Source organism: Festucalex cinctus, unplaced genomic scaffold (genome assembly GCF_051991245.1).
Source record: "Festucalex cinctus isolate MCC-2025b unplaced genomic scaffold, RoL_Fcin_1.0 HiC_scaffold_435, whole genome shotgun sequence".
NCBI classification, from domain to species: Eukaryota; Metazoa; Chordata; class Actinopteri; order Syngnathiformes; family Syngnathidae; genus Festucalex; species Festucalex cinctus.
In genome coordinates, this window is record NW_027520679.1 from 1 (window position 1) to 17,511 (window position 17,511).

At 42.3% G+C, this 17,511-nt stretch overlaps 2 protein-coding genes, 1 non-coding gene and 2 pseudogenes across 3 annotated transcripts; 1 reads left to right on the forward strand and 4 right to left on the reverse strand.

Moving 5' to 3' along the window:
- Nucleotides 1-920: 920 nt before the first annotated feature.
- Nucleotides 921-2,471, reverse strand: LOC144011849 (NADH-ubiquinone oxidoreductase chain 4 pseudogene; annotated as a pseudogene).
- Nucleotides 2,472-2,619: 148 nt separating this feature from the next.
- LOC144011851 (ATP synthase F(0) complex subunit a-like) lies at nucleotides 2,620-4,087 on the reverse strand. The gene is given in 1 exon segment (XM_077511699.1): nucleotides 2,620-4,087. A coding segment is annotated over 1 exon segment (684 nt). The 3' UTR covers nucleotides 2,620-3,403.
- A 990-nt stretch (nucleotides 4,088-5,077) lies between these two features.
- On the reverse strand, nucleotides 5,078-8,140 carry LOC144011850 (NADH-ubiquinone oxidoreductase chain 2 pseudogene; annotated as a pseudogene).
- Nucleotides 8,141-11,118: 2,978 nt separating this feature from the next.
- On the reverse strand, nucleotides 11,119-11,906 carry LOC144011854 (18S ribosomal RNA). The gene has a single exon (XR_013282063.1). It is a non-coding gene; the product is annotated as an 18S ribosomal RNA (ribosomal RNA).
- A 139-nt stretch (nucleotides 11,907-12,045) lies between these two features.
- Nucleotides 12,046-16,384, forward strand: LOC144011853 (NADH-ubiquinone oxidoreductase chain 6-like). The gene is given in 1 exon segment (XM_077511700.1): nucleotides 12,046-16,384. A coding segment is annotated over 1 exon segment (540 nt). The 5' UTR covers nucleotides 12,046-15,246; the 3' UTR covers nucleotides 15,787-16,384.
- Nucleotides 16,385-17,511: the final 1,127 nt, after the last annotated feature.

Genomic DNA, 17,511 nt, shown 5'->3' on the forward strand with positions numbered 1-17,511 from the left:
TGGGGATAAGTGGTCAGACGAGGGGGGTTCAGAGGAGGGCAAGGATAATAATTAGGCTAGATGTTATTGTTAGGTGGGAGTTCACAGCCCTTGCTTGGATTTGCACCAAGATTTTTGATTCCTAAGACCAAGGGATCGTCTGTTATCCTTCAGGGGCGTAAGTAAGCCTTGGGGTTTAACCAAGGGGGCAAAGATTAGCAGTCTTTGTTGCCTTCGGGCCTTTCTTGGTGGATAAGAGGATTTTAACCTTTATTTTTAGAGCCACAGTCTAAGGTCTTGTTTAAACGATATCTACAAAAAGGGGTTCCTAGCAGGAGTTCGGGTTTGAAAGTGAGGAGGAGTAGTGGGACCAGATGTAGAGTTATAAGGAGATGTTCACGAGAGTGAGATGGCTCTAAAAAGATAAGGTGGTTAGTTAGTGAGCCTCGTTGGGTTGTTAAGAAGAGATAAAGTGAATATGCGGCTGTAATAATAGTTCCGGTGCCGGTTAGGGCGATAGTAAAAGGTGATCAATTAAATGTGGAAGAGATAATTGCTAATTCTCCTACAAGGTTGGGTAAGGGGGGTAAGGCAAGATTGGCTAAGCTGGCAATAAATCATCAGATAGTTATTAATGGGAGAATTATTTGCAAACCTCGGGCGAGTGTAAGTTCACGGCTGTGGGTTCGTTCATAATTGGTGTTAGCTAGGCAGAATAAGGCTGAGGAAGTTAAACCGTGGGCGATTATTAAAATTAGTGCCCCAGAATATCCCCAAGGGGATTGAATGAGGATTCCTGCTACTACTAGGCCTATATGGCTTACTGATGAGTATGCGATGAGGCATTTTAGGTCAGTTTGTCGTAGGCAGTTTGAGGCTGTCATAATAATTCCTCATAAAGCGAGGATCATAAATGGATAGGAAAGTTCTTTGGTGAGGGGTTCTAAGGTACTTATTAAGCGCATTATACCATATCCCCCCAATTTTAAGAGTACTGCAGCTAGAACTATGGAGCCTGCGATTGGTGCTTCTACGTGGGCTTTGGGGAGTCAAAGGTGGACACCGTAGAGAGGCATTTTTACTAAAAAGGCCAGGAGGCATCCGGCTCATCATAATTTAGACCCGTATGATAAGAGGTTGGTGGGGCTGTGGTATTGGATTGTTAAGAGAGAGAGGGTTCCAATGTTGTTTTGTAATAATAAAAGGGCAACTAGTAGTGGTAAGGATCCTATGAGTGTGTAAAATAAAAAATATGTGCCTGCGTTTAGGCGTTCTGCTTGGTTTCCCCAACGAGTAATAATAAAAAGAGTAGGGATTAGTGTGGCTTCAAATGCGACATAAAACATAATTAATTCAGTGGCGCTAAAGGCCAAGATTAGAAGAATTTGTAATGTAATAAGTAGGGTGATGTATGTGCGTTGTTGGTTAATGAGGTATGTGGTTGTGTGGCAGAGTCCGGACGATATAAACCCAGCTTGAGCTGGTCCGGGGTGGACCAACTTGAGCCGGGTTTTTTTGGTGTGGCAGAGCTCGGACGGAATCAGTCCAGCTGGGGTTAATCCAGAGGTGGTTAGTCCGAGTTGGGTTAGTTTGGTTGGGTTCAATCCTGTGTGGATTAATCCCGACAAGATCATTAATGGTAGAAGTCAGCAAGAGAGGATTAGTAGGGGGGTGGATAGTGGGTCAGTGGCTAAAGTTGTGTTAAGGGAGGATCATCCAGTTTCTGATGGTCATTTCACTCATTGGAGGGTGGTTAGTGAAATAATAAGGCTGTGGGTTAGAGTTGATGTTTGTATTCATTTGGGAGGGGTGAGTCAGGTTGTGGGGATTAGTATGATTGTAGGGATTAGGATCTTTAACATTGTAAGATATTAAGGGCTTGAAGGCGATCGGTTCCGTGGGTTCGGGAGGTAGCTACAAGAAGGGCAAGCCCTGCGCTTGCTTCACAGGCTGAGAAAGCGAGGAGTAATATTGGCGAGGGGGAAAAATTAATGGAACTTAATTGTAAGGTTCATAATGAGAGAGCCATATACAGGGAAAGTATTATTCCTTCTAGGCAGAGGAGTGCGGATAATAAATGGGTTCGATGGAATGTTAGTCCTATTAGGCCGAGGATAAAGCTTGTTGAAAAGGCGAAATGTGTGGGTGTCATTAGGCAATCGTGGAGTTAAACCACGTTCTTTTGAGCCGAAATCAAATGTTTATACCTACAACTAATTACCTATTCAGCTCATTCGAGGCCGCCTTGGGCTCATTCATACATCAGGCCAAGAGTAAGAAGAATGAGAACTGTTGATGCTCAAATAAGTGTGGAGGTAGGGGATGCCAGTTGGGTGCTTCAAGGGAGGGGTAGTAAAAGTGCGATTTCTAAATCAAAAAGTAAGAAGAGGATGGCCACTAGGAAAAAGCGGAGTGAGAATGGGGATCGGGCTGAACCAAGGGGGTTGAACCCGCATTCATAAGGGGATAATTTTTCCAGGTCTGGGCTTATTTGAGGGATTCAAAATGCTACAATAATTAAGATAAGGGAGAGTGTTAAGGTGATTGTTAGAATAGCGGTAAATAGGTTCATTATCTTTTTTTGGACTTTAACCAAAATCGAATGATTGGAAGTCATTCATACTGTTTGTACTAAAAAGATATGATCCTCATCAATAAATTGAGGCATAAAGGAATAGTCAGACAACATCTACAAAATGTCAGTATCAGGCAGCAGCTTCGAATCCAAAATGGTGTTCGGATGTGAAGTGATGGCGAATTTGTCGTAGAAGGCATACTGTTAGGAATGTAGATCCAATAATTACGTGTAGTCCGTGGAATCCTGTTGCTACAAAAAAAGTAGTTCCATAAACGCCTTCACTAATTGAGAAAGGAGCTTCGTAATATTCTATGGCTTGGAGGAAGGTGAAGAAAAAGCCCAGAATAATTGTTAGGGTGAGGGCATTGGTTGCTTGTTTACGTTTATTTTTTATAATGCTGTGGTGTGCGGAGGTTACTGTTACTCCAGAGGCTAATAAAACGGCTGTGTTGAGGAGGGGGACTTCAAATGGGTCTAAGGGTAGGATCCCCAAGGGTGGTCAGTATTCACCTAGTTCGGGGGTGGGGGTTAGACTGGAGTGATAAAAGGCTCAGAAGAACCCAAGGAAGAAAAATACTTCTGATGCAATAAATAGAATTATTCCGTAGCGTAAACCTTTTTGAACGATAGGTGAGTGGAGGCCTTGAAAAGTCCCTTCTCGAATAATATCACGTCATCATTGGAGTGTTGTTAGTAGAAGGATAATTAGGCTTAGTATTATTAGTGTGGAGGTGTTGAAGTGGAATCAGATGGCTAAGCCAGATGTTATAAGTAAAGCACCAATTGCTCCTGTAAGGGGCCAAGGGCTTGGGTCAACTATGTGGAATGCATGTGTTTGATGGGCCATTATGTGTTTTCTTGTAGGTATAGGGTAAGTAAGAGCACGAAGACATAAGCTTGGAGTATGGCGACAGCTATTTCAAGGAGGGTTAGGGCTAAGAGCAGAATAATTGTTGAGGCGGTGAGTATAATGTTCATGGGAAGTAAAATTATGGCTGCGGAGGAGATAAGGTGTATCAGTAAATGACCGGCTGTTAGGTTAGCGGCGATACGGACGGCGAGGGCGATAGGGCGAATTAAGAGGCTAATAGACTCAATAATAATTAAGGCTGGGATCAAGAGAGTTGGGGTTCCTTCGGGAAGAAGGTGAGCTAATGAATGGCTGGGGTTATGGCGTGCACCTGTGATTACTGTTATTAATCAGGCAGGAACTGCAAGGCTTAAAGTTAGTGATAGCTGAGTAGTAGGGGTAAAGGTGTAGGGGATTAAGCCTGTTGTATTTATTAAAATAAGGAAGGTGATTAAGGATGTGAATATAAGGGCTCATTTATGGGATGAGGTTTTAAGTGGTAAAAAGAGTTGGTGGGTGGTTAAATTAATAAATCAGGTTTGTAGAGTAAGAAGGGGGTTATTTATTCAGCGGGGGGAGTAAGATAAAATAAGAATTGAAGGGAATATAATGGCTAATGCGATTAGGGGGGCACCATACAGTGAGGGGCTTGAAAATTGGTTAAATAAGCCTAATGCCATTGTCAGGTTGCAGAGGGGGTGTCTAAAGTTGTGAAGTTTAGAGAGAGGGGTTCATTAGGAACTTTGTAAGATATTACTTTAGGGAGCATAAGTGTTGTAAAAACTAATCATGTAAATAGTATGATTCCGAGTCAAGGGGACGGGTCTAGTTGGGGCATGTCGCTAGGGGTGGTAGGGAGTCACCAATCTTTAGCTTAAAAGGCTAATGCTATTGCCCTCTTTAGCTTCTTAGCGGGTCTAATCGGAGGAGGTGGAAGATCAGAGTTCAAAGTCTTCTAAGGGGACTACTTCAACTACAATTGGTATAAAGCTGTGGTAGGCCCCACAAATTTCGGAGCATTGTCCATAGTAAACACCAGGTCAGTAAGGGATGAAGGTTATTTGATTTAGTCGGCCTGGGACAGCGTCTACTTTAACCCCAAAGGAGGGCAGGGTTCAAGCGTGAAGGACATCAGCTGCACTGACTAGTATGCGAATTGGGGATTGTAATGGGACGACTATGTGGTAGTCAGATTCTAGTAAACGGAATTGACCTGGAGTGAGTTCTTCTATTGGAGTTATATAGGAGTCAAATTCGAGGTCTTCATAATCCGTATATTCGTATGACCAGTACCATTGATGCCCCACCGTTTTGATAGTGAGGTGGGGGGTATTAATTTCTTCTATAAAGTAAAGAATTCGTAGAGAAGGCAGGGCGATAATAATTAGGATAAGTGAGGGGAGGATAGTTCAAAGAATTTCTATAACCTGGGAGTCTAATAATAATTTGTTTGTTAGTTTTGCAGAGATTACTACTGCGATAATGTAGAGTACTAGGGCGCTGATAAGAAAAACAGTTGTTATGGCGTGGTCGTGAAAGTGAAGTAGTTCTTCTATTGTAGGGGATGTTGCATCTTGAAAGCCTAATTGGAGAGGTCGGGCCATTAAGATATGTAAGAGTTTAACTTACAATTCTGTCTTGACAAGGCAGTGTAATATTTTACTAATATCTTATGAGGAAGAAAATGGCAGAGTGGTGATGTGAGCGGCTTGAAACCGTTTTACGGGGGTTCGATTCCCTCTTTTCTGGTTAAGTGTGTTGTGTCTGGGTATGAACAGGCTCTTCAAATGTATGGTAGGGAGGAGGGCAGCCGTGGATTCATTCTACGTTAGTGGTAGTTATTTCAACAGATAAGACTTCTCGCTTAGAGGCAAATGCTTCTCAGATGATAAAGAGGAACATAATAACGGCGATTAAAGAAATTAAAGAGCCAATTGAGGAGACAGTGTTTCATAGTGTAAAGGCATCCGGGTAATCTGAGTATCGGCGGGGCATCCCGGCTAGCCCTAGGAAATGTTGAGGAAAGAATGTCAGGTTTACGCCTACGAATATTACGCCGAAATGGATTTTGGTTCATGTACTGTGAAGAGTAAATCCGGTGAATAAGGGGAATCAATAAACAAATCCTGCTATAATAGCAAATACAGCGCCTATGGATAAGACGTAATGGAAGTGGGCTACTACGTAGTATGTGTCATGAAGGATAATATCAAGGGAGGAGTTAGCTAGCACAATCCCTGTTAGGCCTCCGACTGTAAATAGGAAAATAAAGCCAAGAGCCCATAATAAGGGAGTGTCTCATTTGATTACACTTCCGTGGAGAGTAGCTAGTCAGCTAAAAACTTTAACCCCGGTGGGGATGGCAATAATTATTGTGGCGGAAGTGAAGTATGCTCGAGTATCCACGTCTATGCCTACTGTAAATATATGGTGTGCTCATACAATAAAACCTAAAAGTCCAATTGCTATTATTGCCCAAATTATGCCTATGTAGCCAAAAGGTTCTTTTTTTGCTGAATAATAAGCTACGATGTGGGAGATTATTCCAAACCCTGGGAGGATTAGAATATAGACCTCGGGGTGGCCGAAGAATCAAAATAAATGTTGGTAAAGGATTGGGTCTCCTCCTCCTGCGGGGTCAAAAAATGTGGTGTTAAGATTACGATCTGTAAGAAGTATGGTGATTGCAGCCGCTAGAACTGGCAGGGAGAGCAAGAGTAGTACGGCAGTGACTAATACTGCTCAAACAAATAAAGGTGTTTGGTATTGTGAGACGGACAGGGGCTTTATGTTGATGGCGGTGGTGATAAAGTTGATCGCCCCCAGAATAGAGGAAACACCAGCTAAGTGGAGGGAGAAGATGGTTAGATCTACTGATGTCCCTGCGTGGGCGAGGTTGGCGGCTAAAGGGGGGTACACTGTTCAGCCCGTCCCTGCTCCTATTTCCACTGCTGAGGAGGCTAGCAGGAGAAGGAAGGATGGAGGAAGGAGTCAGAAGCTCATATTATTTATTCGAGGAAAGGCTATATCTGGGGCCCCAATTATTAAGGGTACTAATCAGTTGCCGAAGCCTCCGATCATAAGGGGTATTACTATAAAAAAGATTATTACGAATGCGTGGGCTGTTACAATTACGTTGTAGATCTGGTCATCACCCAGTAAAGCGCCGGGTTGGCTAAGTTCTGCCCGAATGAGGAGGCTTAGGGCGGTGCCCACCATGCCGGCTCATGCGCCGAATACTAAGTAGAGGGTGCCGATATCTTTGTGATTCGTTGAGAAGAATCAGCGAGGGATTGCCACAGATAGGATGGCTGAGTAAGCGGTGGATTGTAAACCCACATACAGGGGTTTGAGTCCCTTTCTTATCAGGCCCTGAGGTGTACGACATATTAGATTGCAAATCTTGAGTAGCGAATTAACGTTTGCCGGGGCTTTCCCCCGCCTTCGCCTTTTTAAAGGCGGGGGAAAGTAGAAAGATGCTCACTGGTTTGAGCGCTTAGCTGTTAACTAAGAATTTGTAGGATCGAGGCCTACCTTTCTAGATAAGGTTTTAGCTTAATTAAAGTGTCTGTTTTGCATGCAGAAGATGTGAGTTAGTGTCTTGCAGGTCTTAGCAAAGGTTAGGAGATTTTCACTTCTGTTTAGGGCTTTGAAGGCCCTTAGTTTAAATGTTAACTTAAACCTTTATGTCTTAGTATTAGGGCGGCTATAGTAGGGAGTAAGGGTAGAAGTGTAATTGATGAAATAAGTGTGATGCTCAAAGGAAGTGTGGAGTAGGTGGTTTGAAAACGCCAAGGGGCGAGGTTTAGGGTATTATTAGGAGATATTGTAAGTGTTATTGCATATGATAAACGAAGGTAGAAGTAAAGGCTTAAGAGGGTAGATAAGGCTATGATGGTTGCAAGGGGTATTAAATCTTGTTTTGTTAATTCTTGAAGGATTAATCATTTTGGGCCGAAGCCTGTTAGTGGGGGTAGGCCCCCTAGGGATAGTATAATTAGGGGGGTTAGGGCTGTTAAGGTTGGGAATTTGAATCAAGAGGTAGTAAGTGTGTTGATAGAGGTTGAATTGTTAATATTAAATAAGGAGAAGACTGCGGATGTTATTAGGATATATGTTAGTAAGGCGATTAGTGTTAGGGAGGGGGAGTATTGAAGGATTAGTACTATCCATCCGAGGTGGGCAATGGATGAGTAGGCCAGGATTTTTCGGAGTTGGTTTTGGTTTAAACCGCCTCAGCCCCCGATTAGTGTAGAGAGGATTGCTATGGTGGAGAGGATAAATGAGTTTTGTGAGGACATTTGTATTAGTAGGGCGAAGGGGGCAAGTTTTTGTCAAGTTGATAGGATTAGGCCGGTGGTTAAGTCAAGTCCTTGGAGGACTTCAGGCAATCAGGTGTGGAGAGGGGCTAGACCTACTTTTAGTGCGAGTGCTAAGGTAATAAGTGTTAATGGTAAGGGGTGGGAGATTTCGTTAATAGTCCACTGTCCTGTAAACCAGGCATTCATTGAACTGGCAAAAAGAATTACGGCTGCTGCAGTGGCTTGAGTGAGAAAGTATTTGGTTGAGGTTTCTACTGAGCGGGGGTGATGGTGTTGTGCTATTAAAGGGATGATGGCTAGTGTGTTAATCTCTAAGCCTATTCATGCTAGTAATCAGTGGGAACTTATGAATGTGATTGTGGTACCTAGTCCCAGCCCGAGAAGGAGGGTGGAAAGAATGTAGGGGTTCATTGGTGAGGGGAGGGTTGTAACCTACGTTTTTGGGGTATGGGCCCAAGAGCTTGTTTAGCTGACCTTACCGTTAGAAGGTGGTGTAATGAAGCACTGAGAGTTTTGATCTCTTTAGTGGAGGTTCGAATCCTCTTTTTCTAAGGAAATGGGAGGACTTTAACCTCCGTCTATTACTCTATCAAAGTAGTCCTTAATATTCGGGCACAGTTCCTATAATTGTGGCGGGAATCCTGCTATTGCAGTAGGAAGGGATAAGTGTCAGATAATTAGGGCGAGGGTTAGAGGTAAAAAATTTTTCCAGATAAGGTGTATTAATTGGTCGTAACGAAATCGGGGGTATGATGCTCGAATTCACAGGAATATCATAGAGAGAATTATTGTTTTTAATATTAGGCTGGAGGAGGCTAGTAAATTAATAAAGGGGATAAGGGGTTGGCAGGCTCCAAGGAAAAGAATGGTTGATAAGGTATTTATTAGTAGGATGTTGGCGTATTCAGCGAGGAAAAATAGGGCGAATGGACCTCCTGCATATTCAACATTAAACCCGGAGACTAATTCTGATTCGCCCTCTGTTAGGTCGAAAGGTGCTCGGTTTGTTTCAGCTAAGGTTGAGATGTATCATATTGCTGCCAAGGGTCAGGCAGGGATTACTAATCAAACACTTTCTTGTGTTGTATTAAAGGTTTGTAGGGTGAAATTACCGGTGAAGATAATGCATGCTAATAGGATCAGACCAAGGCTAACTTCATATGAAATAGTTTGGGCTACGGCCCGAAGGGCCCCGATTAGTGCGTATTTTGAATTTGATGCTCAGCCTGAGCCGAGAATGGAGTACACAGCCAGGCTGGATAATGCTATAATGAATAGGATACTCAGGTTTAAGTTAACAACAGGATGGGGTATAGGGAGGGGAGCTCATAATGTGAGAGCTAAGGTGAGTGCAAGGATTGGGGTGACTAAGAAGAGGAGGGGTGAAGCAGTAGAGGGGCGGACGGGCTCTTTAATAAAGAGTTTTAGGCCGTCAGCGATTGGTTGTAATAGGCCGTAAGGCCCTACAATGTTGGGTCCTTTTCGAAGTTGCATGTATCCAAGAATTTTGCGTTCAAGTAAAGTTAGAAATGCAACAGCGAGGAGGATTGGTACAATGTAGATTAAGGGGTTGGCGATATGTGTAAGTAATGTATCTATCATAGTTGGGGAGAGGGGTTGAACCTCTGTCGAAAGGGCTTAGGCCTTTTGCATTGTCCGGACTCTGCCACACCAACAATCGTTATTTTCGATCCATAGGTATGCTCTGTTACCTAATTTAGTTGTTTCATTGGGTTAGAGCAGGGCTTATTTAAAACAGGGGCCCTTTCTTCTTGGTCCTTTCGTACAAAAGAAGAACATAGCATAGATAGAAACTGACCTGGATTACTCCGGTCTGAACTCAGATCGCGTAGGACTTTAATCGTTGAACAAACGAACCCTTAATAGCTGCTGCACCATTAGGATGTCCTGATCCAACATCGAGGTCGTAAACCCTCTTGTCGATAGGGACTCTTGAAGAGGATTGCGCTGTTATCCCCGGGGTAACTTGGTTCGTTGATCGGCTTGCCGGATCATATGGCCAAATATTTTGGTGCTTAGAGCTGGTGCTCTTGGCTAAAAGGGTTATTTTATTCTTCACGGGGGGTTTATTTTACCCCGCGGTCGCCCCAACCGAAGACATTCAGGAGAGTTTTGTTTAGTTTGATTCTTTATTAGGAGGTTATTAACACAAATCAGCTGCTTATCTAAAGCTCCACGGGGTCTTCTCGTCTTATGTTAGTATCCCCGCTTCTGCACGGGGAGATCAATTTCATTGACAAAGGAAAGGAGACAGTTAAGCCCTCGTTGTGCCGTTCATACAGGTCTCTATTTAAAAGACAAGTGATTGTGCTACCTTTGCACGGTCAAAATACCGCGGCCGTTGAACATAGTCACAGGGCAGGCGGGACCTCTTATATTTATTATGCAAGAGGCGATGTTTTTGGTAAACAGGCGAGGCTTAGTGGGTTTGCCGAGTTCCTTCTTTTCCTTTTGGTCTTTCCTTGAGGGCACTCCGGTGTAGGGTTAACGGGCTTGTTTTGGTGGGTTTCCTTGTTTTATTGTTTTGCATTCCCCTCTGATTTGGGGGCCGTTAGTTTTCGGTGCGGGTTCGATCCGAGTTACACTTGTGGAAGGAGAGATTTTAGTTCTCTTATTACTCATATTAGCATTGTAGTTTCCAGGGGTGGTGGAATAGCCTGATATAGTTAGGGGTGTAAGAGGTTTTATCGGGATAAGGGGAGTGGTTGTGCTTGAGCTTTAACGCTTTCTTTAAAGGTGGCTGCTTTTAGGCCTACTAAGGCATATGGTTTTATTAGTATGATCTTTAGCCTCCTGAATGAAGTTGTATCTTGTGTCAAAAGGGCTGTACCTCTTTTGACTAACTCTAATTTCTCGTGTAGTCGTGAGTATGTGGTTTAGGGAGGGATTAGGCTGAACTTCTATCCATTTCTCAGGCAACCAGCTATAACTAAGTTCGGTTGGCTTGTCACCTCTACTCGGAGTTCTTCCCAGTCTTTTGCTACAGACATGGGTTGGCCCTATAGGCTGTCTCGGAGTAGCTCACTTAGTTTCGGGGGTTCAAACTTAAGTTCGCTTTGCTTGGTGGGTACTTGCTAAATCCTGATGCAAAAGGTACGAGGGGGTATCTCTGCTTTTAATAACTTGTTGGATTATTTCACTTCTTTTTCAGCGTTCCCTTACGGTACTTTATTTGTAGCTCTTGATTCCTTTTCTATCTCCTATACTTAGGGGGATAAATGGTTTATGGGGTGGGGTTAGGGTATTAAAATTTATTGATATTTATTGTTAGAGAGAGGGAGTGGGCTAGCTTTTAGGTAATCAGATCAGTCCAACTTGCATGGACAATTTCTCAGTGTAGGGGAGATGCTTTACTATTTAGCTATGATCTGTATTCCAAGTACACCTTCCGGTACACTTACCATGTTACGACTTGCCTCCCCTTAATGGGTTTTTATGTTTTATTTAATTTGGGTTATAAGGGTAGGGGAGAGTGACGGGCGGTGTGTGCGCGCTTCAGTGCCGTATTCAGAAGGACACTCTATTTCCTTCTTACTGCTAAATCCTCCTTCATATTTGTGTTTCAACAAATTTTTCGTTGTACGTTAAATTAACGAATGTAGCCCATTTCTTCCCTCTCATGTGCTACACCTTGACCTGACGTTTTGAGTTAAACTAGTTTTGCTCACTTTGGGTCCTTTGAAGGGTAAGCTGACGACGGCGGTATATAAGCGGATGGGGCGAGAGAGGGTGAGGTTTAACGAGGATTATCGGTTCTAGAACAGGCTCCTCTAGATGGGTATAAAGCACCGCCAAGTCCTTTGGGTTTTAAGCTGATGCTTGTAGTCCCCTGGCGGGTGAGAGTAAAATACATCAATGTTTACGGCTATGCATAATGGGGTATCTAATCCCAGTTTGTTCCATAGCTTTCGTGGAGTCAAAAGTTTAAAGTTACTTTCGTAAAGGGTTTCATATGTTCGTTTGCGTATAACGGCTTTGAAGATGTTTAACTTTAGTTTTCAATTTCTTAACCACCCTTTGTGCCGAAACCTATCAACTTGGGCCTCTCGTATAACCGCGGTGGCTGGCACGAGTTTTACCGGCCCTGTCAGCTTTAATTAAATCAAGTTTTCACTTATGGTTTAATGTTTATCACTGCTGAGTTCCCTTAGGGGTGTGGCTGAGCAAGGTGTTGTGGGCTACATTGTGTGCCTGATACCAGCTCCCAAACTGCAATAAGAAAGTTAGGGGCATTCTCACGGGTGTGCGGATACTTGCATGTGTAATTTTAGCTAGAGGTGATGGTAAAATCAGGACTAAGTTTTTGTGCTTCCGGAATGTTTTAAGATTCATTTTAACATCTTCAGTGTTATGTTTTATTTAAACTACAATAGCATATTTAATTTGAGGCTGCATTGGTGAGGGGAATAGATGTGAATATTGAAAGGATGGTTTATTGTATACTAGTGGATAGATGGGGGGAATTATACGTAGATATGTGGTGTATGTTGCATGTATTACATGTCCTTAAGATATCATACATGTTATGGGCGTATCGCATATATACTATTTATGGTATGTACGTTAGGGATTATGTATGTTATTATCTCATGTATAAGCTTAATGTGTGTTATGCCTTTCATATTTTGTATATTTTATAAGTACAATGTATTTTACATGTTTATGGCCCTAATATTTAATATATTATGTTTGTTACATATCTTATGTGTTACGGCCCTCTGTGTGTTGTGTGTGGTAGGTTATATGTTCTTGTATGATATGCACATATAATAGATACACACACATATATATACACACACATATTTGTTATAAATATATGTGGTTCATTGTTTATTCTTTGCATTTTACAGGCTTTGTGTGTGCTACAAATTTTACATGTTTATAAACTCCTTACATTTTATACATTTATACATTTTGCTTGTGTATGTGTTTTATGTATTGTAAGCCCCTTATGTTTCACACATAATACTTTTCGTGTATTTTGTATGTATAGGAGGCCCCTCAATATGTTATATACTTGCGAGCAATATAAATGTACAATATAAAAGAATATATGAATTATGTTGTGAGAAGAAAGTTAGTGAGAAAAATTTTTCAGCTAAAGAGGTTTTAGAATGTTTTGTGTTGATCGAACATCATTCGTGTGGTGCAGTATAATACTTGTAATGTTTGTTTGTTGTTCAGGGAAATTAAAGGGGAACAAATAGTTTACTAAACGTTTGACGTTTGTTGCTGGCTTAGCAGTTTTAGGTCTTTGGCTTTGTTCAAGTGGTGGTGGATCGTAAATTTGTTCGTTTCGTTGTTCGTTCGTTGTTCGTTCGTTGTTTGTTCCAGTGCAAATTTAAAGGCTAACAAATAAAATTTGTTAAACGTTTCAGTCTGGGTTTTCCTGTTTCCGGGGGGTTTGCAGGAGTGTTAGTAACTCAGGACTGAAGGGGGGTAAGGGGGGTTTGACGACGCAAAAAACAGTGGGGGCAACCGAGAACGATCAAAAGTGGAAGGTAACATTATGCTCTTGATATTAAGTAATGTGGTTCTTATGTAATGTCTTTCCAACATGCAGTACATTACGCGCTGCAAGATAAATGTTCAACCGTGTTAGTTAATACCGTGCGCACTCTGAAATGTCAAGTGAAAGGAAAAAAAAAAAAGAACCAACCGCCCCTGTGGAGTGAACGCCCGGCTTGGTGGGTAACGAGTCGTATGATTACCTCCATTAACTTATGTAAGCGTCGATGAAAGTGGGAGGAATAATATAAACCAATGTTCCTGAAGTAGGAGCCAAATGCCAGGAATAATTCACCTTTTAGGTAGCTACCCCCACAATAGAAGTTCCTGACCATCAATAATAATTAGCATTAAGGAATAAAGAGGTAGGTAGGTTCTTACTGCATCGGTTATTTAATTGGTTAGTTAATTGAGTCCTGTTCTATCATTGGTTCTCGAAATTAGAGGTAATTAGTCGATTGCCCAGTACTACTCCGACATTTACACAAAAACATAATATGGTTTATGTCCTGTTTTTAGCTATGTGTATTAGTTCTATGGTTCATATAAATTAATGGTTATAATACATATAATGACCTGAAAAATTACTTAATATAGTTAAAATAAATGAGTGCATATATACATATATGCACTCAGAAAATATTTTAACGCAGAAATTTGGCTTTGGGAGCCAAAAGTGGGAGTTCAACCCTCCTTTTTCTGAGCACAAAGGAGGAATTTAACCTCCGCTTCCGGTTTACAACGCCGGCGTTCTGTTCTGAACTACAAGTGCAAGTTCATTTTATGATGCCGTTTTCTGTTCGGCCAATTATTGGGGTAAAGATAAGGAAAATAAGGAAATAGATTACGGAGGCTAATTGGCCGATAATAATGTAGGGGGGTTCTACAGGTATTCCTCCGATTCAGGTTAGGACAACAATATCTATAGTCAGGGCCCAGAATAGGAGTTGGCTGAGGGGGCGAAAAGTGAGTCCTCGTTGTTTTGAGGTGTGAAGGATGGGGACTGCCAGGAGAATAAGGATAGAGAGGAGAAGTGCTAGTACTCCCCCCAATTTGTTGGGGATGGAGCGTAAAATGGCGTAAGCGAATAGAAAGTATCATTCAGGTTTAATATGAGGGGGTGTAACGAGGGGGTTGGCAGGGGTAAAGTTATCCGGGTCTCCTAGGAGGTTAGGGAGGAAAAGGGCGAGGGAAATCAGAGTAAGAAGGAATAAAGCAAAGCCTAGTAAGTCTTTGTAGGAGAAATATGGGTGGAACGAGATTTTATCCGTGTTAGAGTTAAGTCCTGTGGGGTTGTTAGAGCCCGTTTCATGGAGAAATATAAGGTGAATTATGGTGGCGGCAGCAATGATGAAAGGGAGGAGGAAGTGGAATGTAAAAAATCGGTTAAGAGTAGCGTTGTCAACAGAAAACCCTCCTCAAACCCACTGGACAAGATTGTTGCCGATATAGGGCACAGCTGATATTAAGTTTGTGATTACGGTAGCGCCTCAGAAGGATATTTGTCCTCAGGGCAGGACGTAGCCGACAAAAGCGGTGGCTATGACAAGCAGAAGGAGGATTACGCCTATATTTCAGGTTTTTTTATTTAAATAAGAGCCGTAGTAAAGGCCTCGGGCAATGTGCAGGTAGATAGCAATGAAGAAGAAAGATGCGCCGTTGGCATGCATGCTTCGAATTAATCAGCCGTAATTTACGTTACGGCAAATGTGGGCAACTGAGGAGAATGCGGTGGTGATGTCTGAAGTGTAATGTATTGCTAGGAAGAGACCGGTCAGAATTTGTACTATTAAAGACAGGCCTAGAAGGGAGCCGAAGTTTCATCAGGCAGAGATATTTGAAGGGGTTGGCAGGTCAATGATGGTATCGTTAGCGATGTTAATAAGAGGGGGAGTTTTGCGTAGGCTGGCCATTAATTTGTTCCTGTAGTTGATCTACAACGGTGGTTTTTCAAGCCATTGGTCCTGGTTAAAATCCTGGTGGGAATAATGACTTATTTAATACTGTTATTACTAATTGGGCTGGTTTTGGGACTTGTAGCAGTTGCTTCCAATCCCTCACCTTATTTTGCTGCTTTAGGGCTGGTTGTGGTATCAGGCATGGGTTGTGGTGTTGTGGTTGTTTGTGGGGGTTCATTTTTGTCTTTGGTGTTATTCCTAATTTATTTGGGAGGGATATTAGTAGTTTTTGCTTATTCTGCGGCTTTGGCTGTAGAGCCATATCCGGAGAGTTTTGGGGATTGGTCTGTGGCAATTTATGGTGGGTCTTATGTAGGAGGTGTGGGGGTAGCTTGTCTGTTTTTATGAGGGGGGTGATTTGAAGAGTCTTGAGTACCTGTGGGTGAGTTGTCTAGCTTGTCTGTGTTTCGGGGGGATATGTCAGGAGTTGCGATCATATACTCGCAGGGTGAGTGGATATTGGTTACTGCTGCATGGGTACTTTTGTTAACGTTGTTTGTTGTGTTGGAACTTACACGGGGGTTGGCTCGAGGGGCGTTACGAGTAGTTAGGTTAACATGCATAGTGTAAGAGTTAATGTTAGTAAAAATAACATTAAAAAGGTCTTAATTAGACCTTTTTGGGTATTACTTGTGGCGGTAATTATAGGGAGGTTAAGTGAGGTGATAGATTTTGGTCCTGTTTTTTTAAGTCATATTGAATCAATTGTTTTAAGAGCAATTTTTTGTCCGAAGATGAGGGATAATTTAGGAGAGGCGAGGTGAATAATTAAGGGGTAAAATCTGAGTATGTTGGAGAATGAGTGGGTAGAGCGTTTGGGATTTAAGGATGTTTGTTTGGAGGTAATAAGGGCTATTTCAAGGGCGATTAATAAGCCGGTCAAGGTAACTGTAAGTGCGGCGAGCTTAAGAGTAAGGGGTATGGTTATAACGGGGGATTTGGTTGGAGTTAGGTTAAATGCAATGATTAGCCCTGCAATTACACTTCCTCAGGCGAGTCGTTTAATGGATTTAATTAGTGAGTTATCATTTTCATTAATGGGGGATAAAGAGTTGAACCGGGGGTGATTCATTGTTACATAATAGATTATACGAAAGCTGTAAATGGCGGTGAATGAGGTTGCCAGAAGTGTTAATACGAGGGCTCAGGCGTTGAGGTAGGAAGTGTTGAGTGCTTCGATGATAGGATCTTTGGAGAAAAATCCGGTTAAAAAAGGGGTTCCTATTAAGGCAAGGCTCCCTAATGTGAGGCAAGAAGATGTGAAAGGTATAAGTTGGTGAGTTCCTCCTATTTTGCGGATGTCTTGTTCGTTGTTGAGGCTGTGGATAATGGAGCCAGAGGAGAGGAAAAGTATAGCTTTAAAGAATGCGTGAGTACAAATATGGAGAAATGCTAGTTGAGGCATATTAAGTCCGATGGCAATTATTATTAGCCCTAATTGACTTGCTGTTGAGAATGCTACGATCTTTTTGATATCGTTTTGTGTGAGGGCGCAAATAGCGTTAAATAAGGTGGTGAGTGCGCCTAAACATAGACAGAGAGTGAGGATAAAGGGGTTGTTTTCTATTAAGGGGGCTAGACGGATTATTAGGAAAATTCCTGCAACAACTATTGTGCTGGAGTGCAGTAGGGCAGAAACGGGTGTGGGGCCTTCTATGGCTGAGGGGAGTCATGGGTGGAGTCCAAATTGGGCGGATTTTCCTGCTGCTGCCAAGATTAACCCTATAAGGGGGATGGTAAAGTCTTTTTCTTGGGGGGAGCTAAAGATGTTTTGTATTTCTCATGAGTTAAGGTTTATAGCAGTTCATGCTATAAATAAAATTAATCCGAGATCGCCGATTCGGTTGTAAAGCACTGCTTGGAGGGCTGCTGTGTTTGCGTCCGCTCGGCCGTACCATCATCCGATTAAAAGGAAGGATATTATTCCTACGCCCTCTCAGCCAATGAATAACTGGAAAATGTTATTAGCGGTTACTAGGATTATTATGGCAATAAGAAATGTGAGGAGGTATAAAGAAAATTTGTTTGCGTAAGGGTCTGAGTGCATATAGTAGGTGGTGAATTCTAGAATTGATCAAGTGATATATAGGGCTACAGAGGTGAAGATAATGGAATATAAGTCAAATTTAAAACTAATGTTGATGTTGAAGTTGGATGTGCATACTCATGATCAGGAGGTGGCGATAGTTTCGGTTCCTTCGTTAAGGAATAAAAAAAGAGGGAGGAGGCTAATGAAAAACCCTGTTTTAATTAGATTTTTAATGAAAGTAGGGGGCCAGTTGATTGGACGGGAGG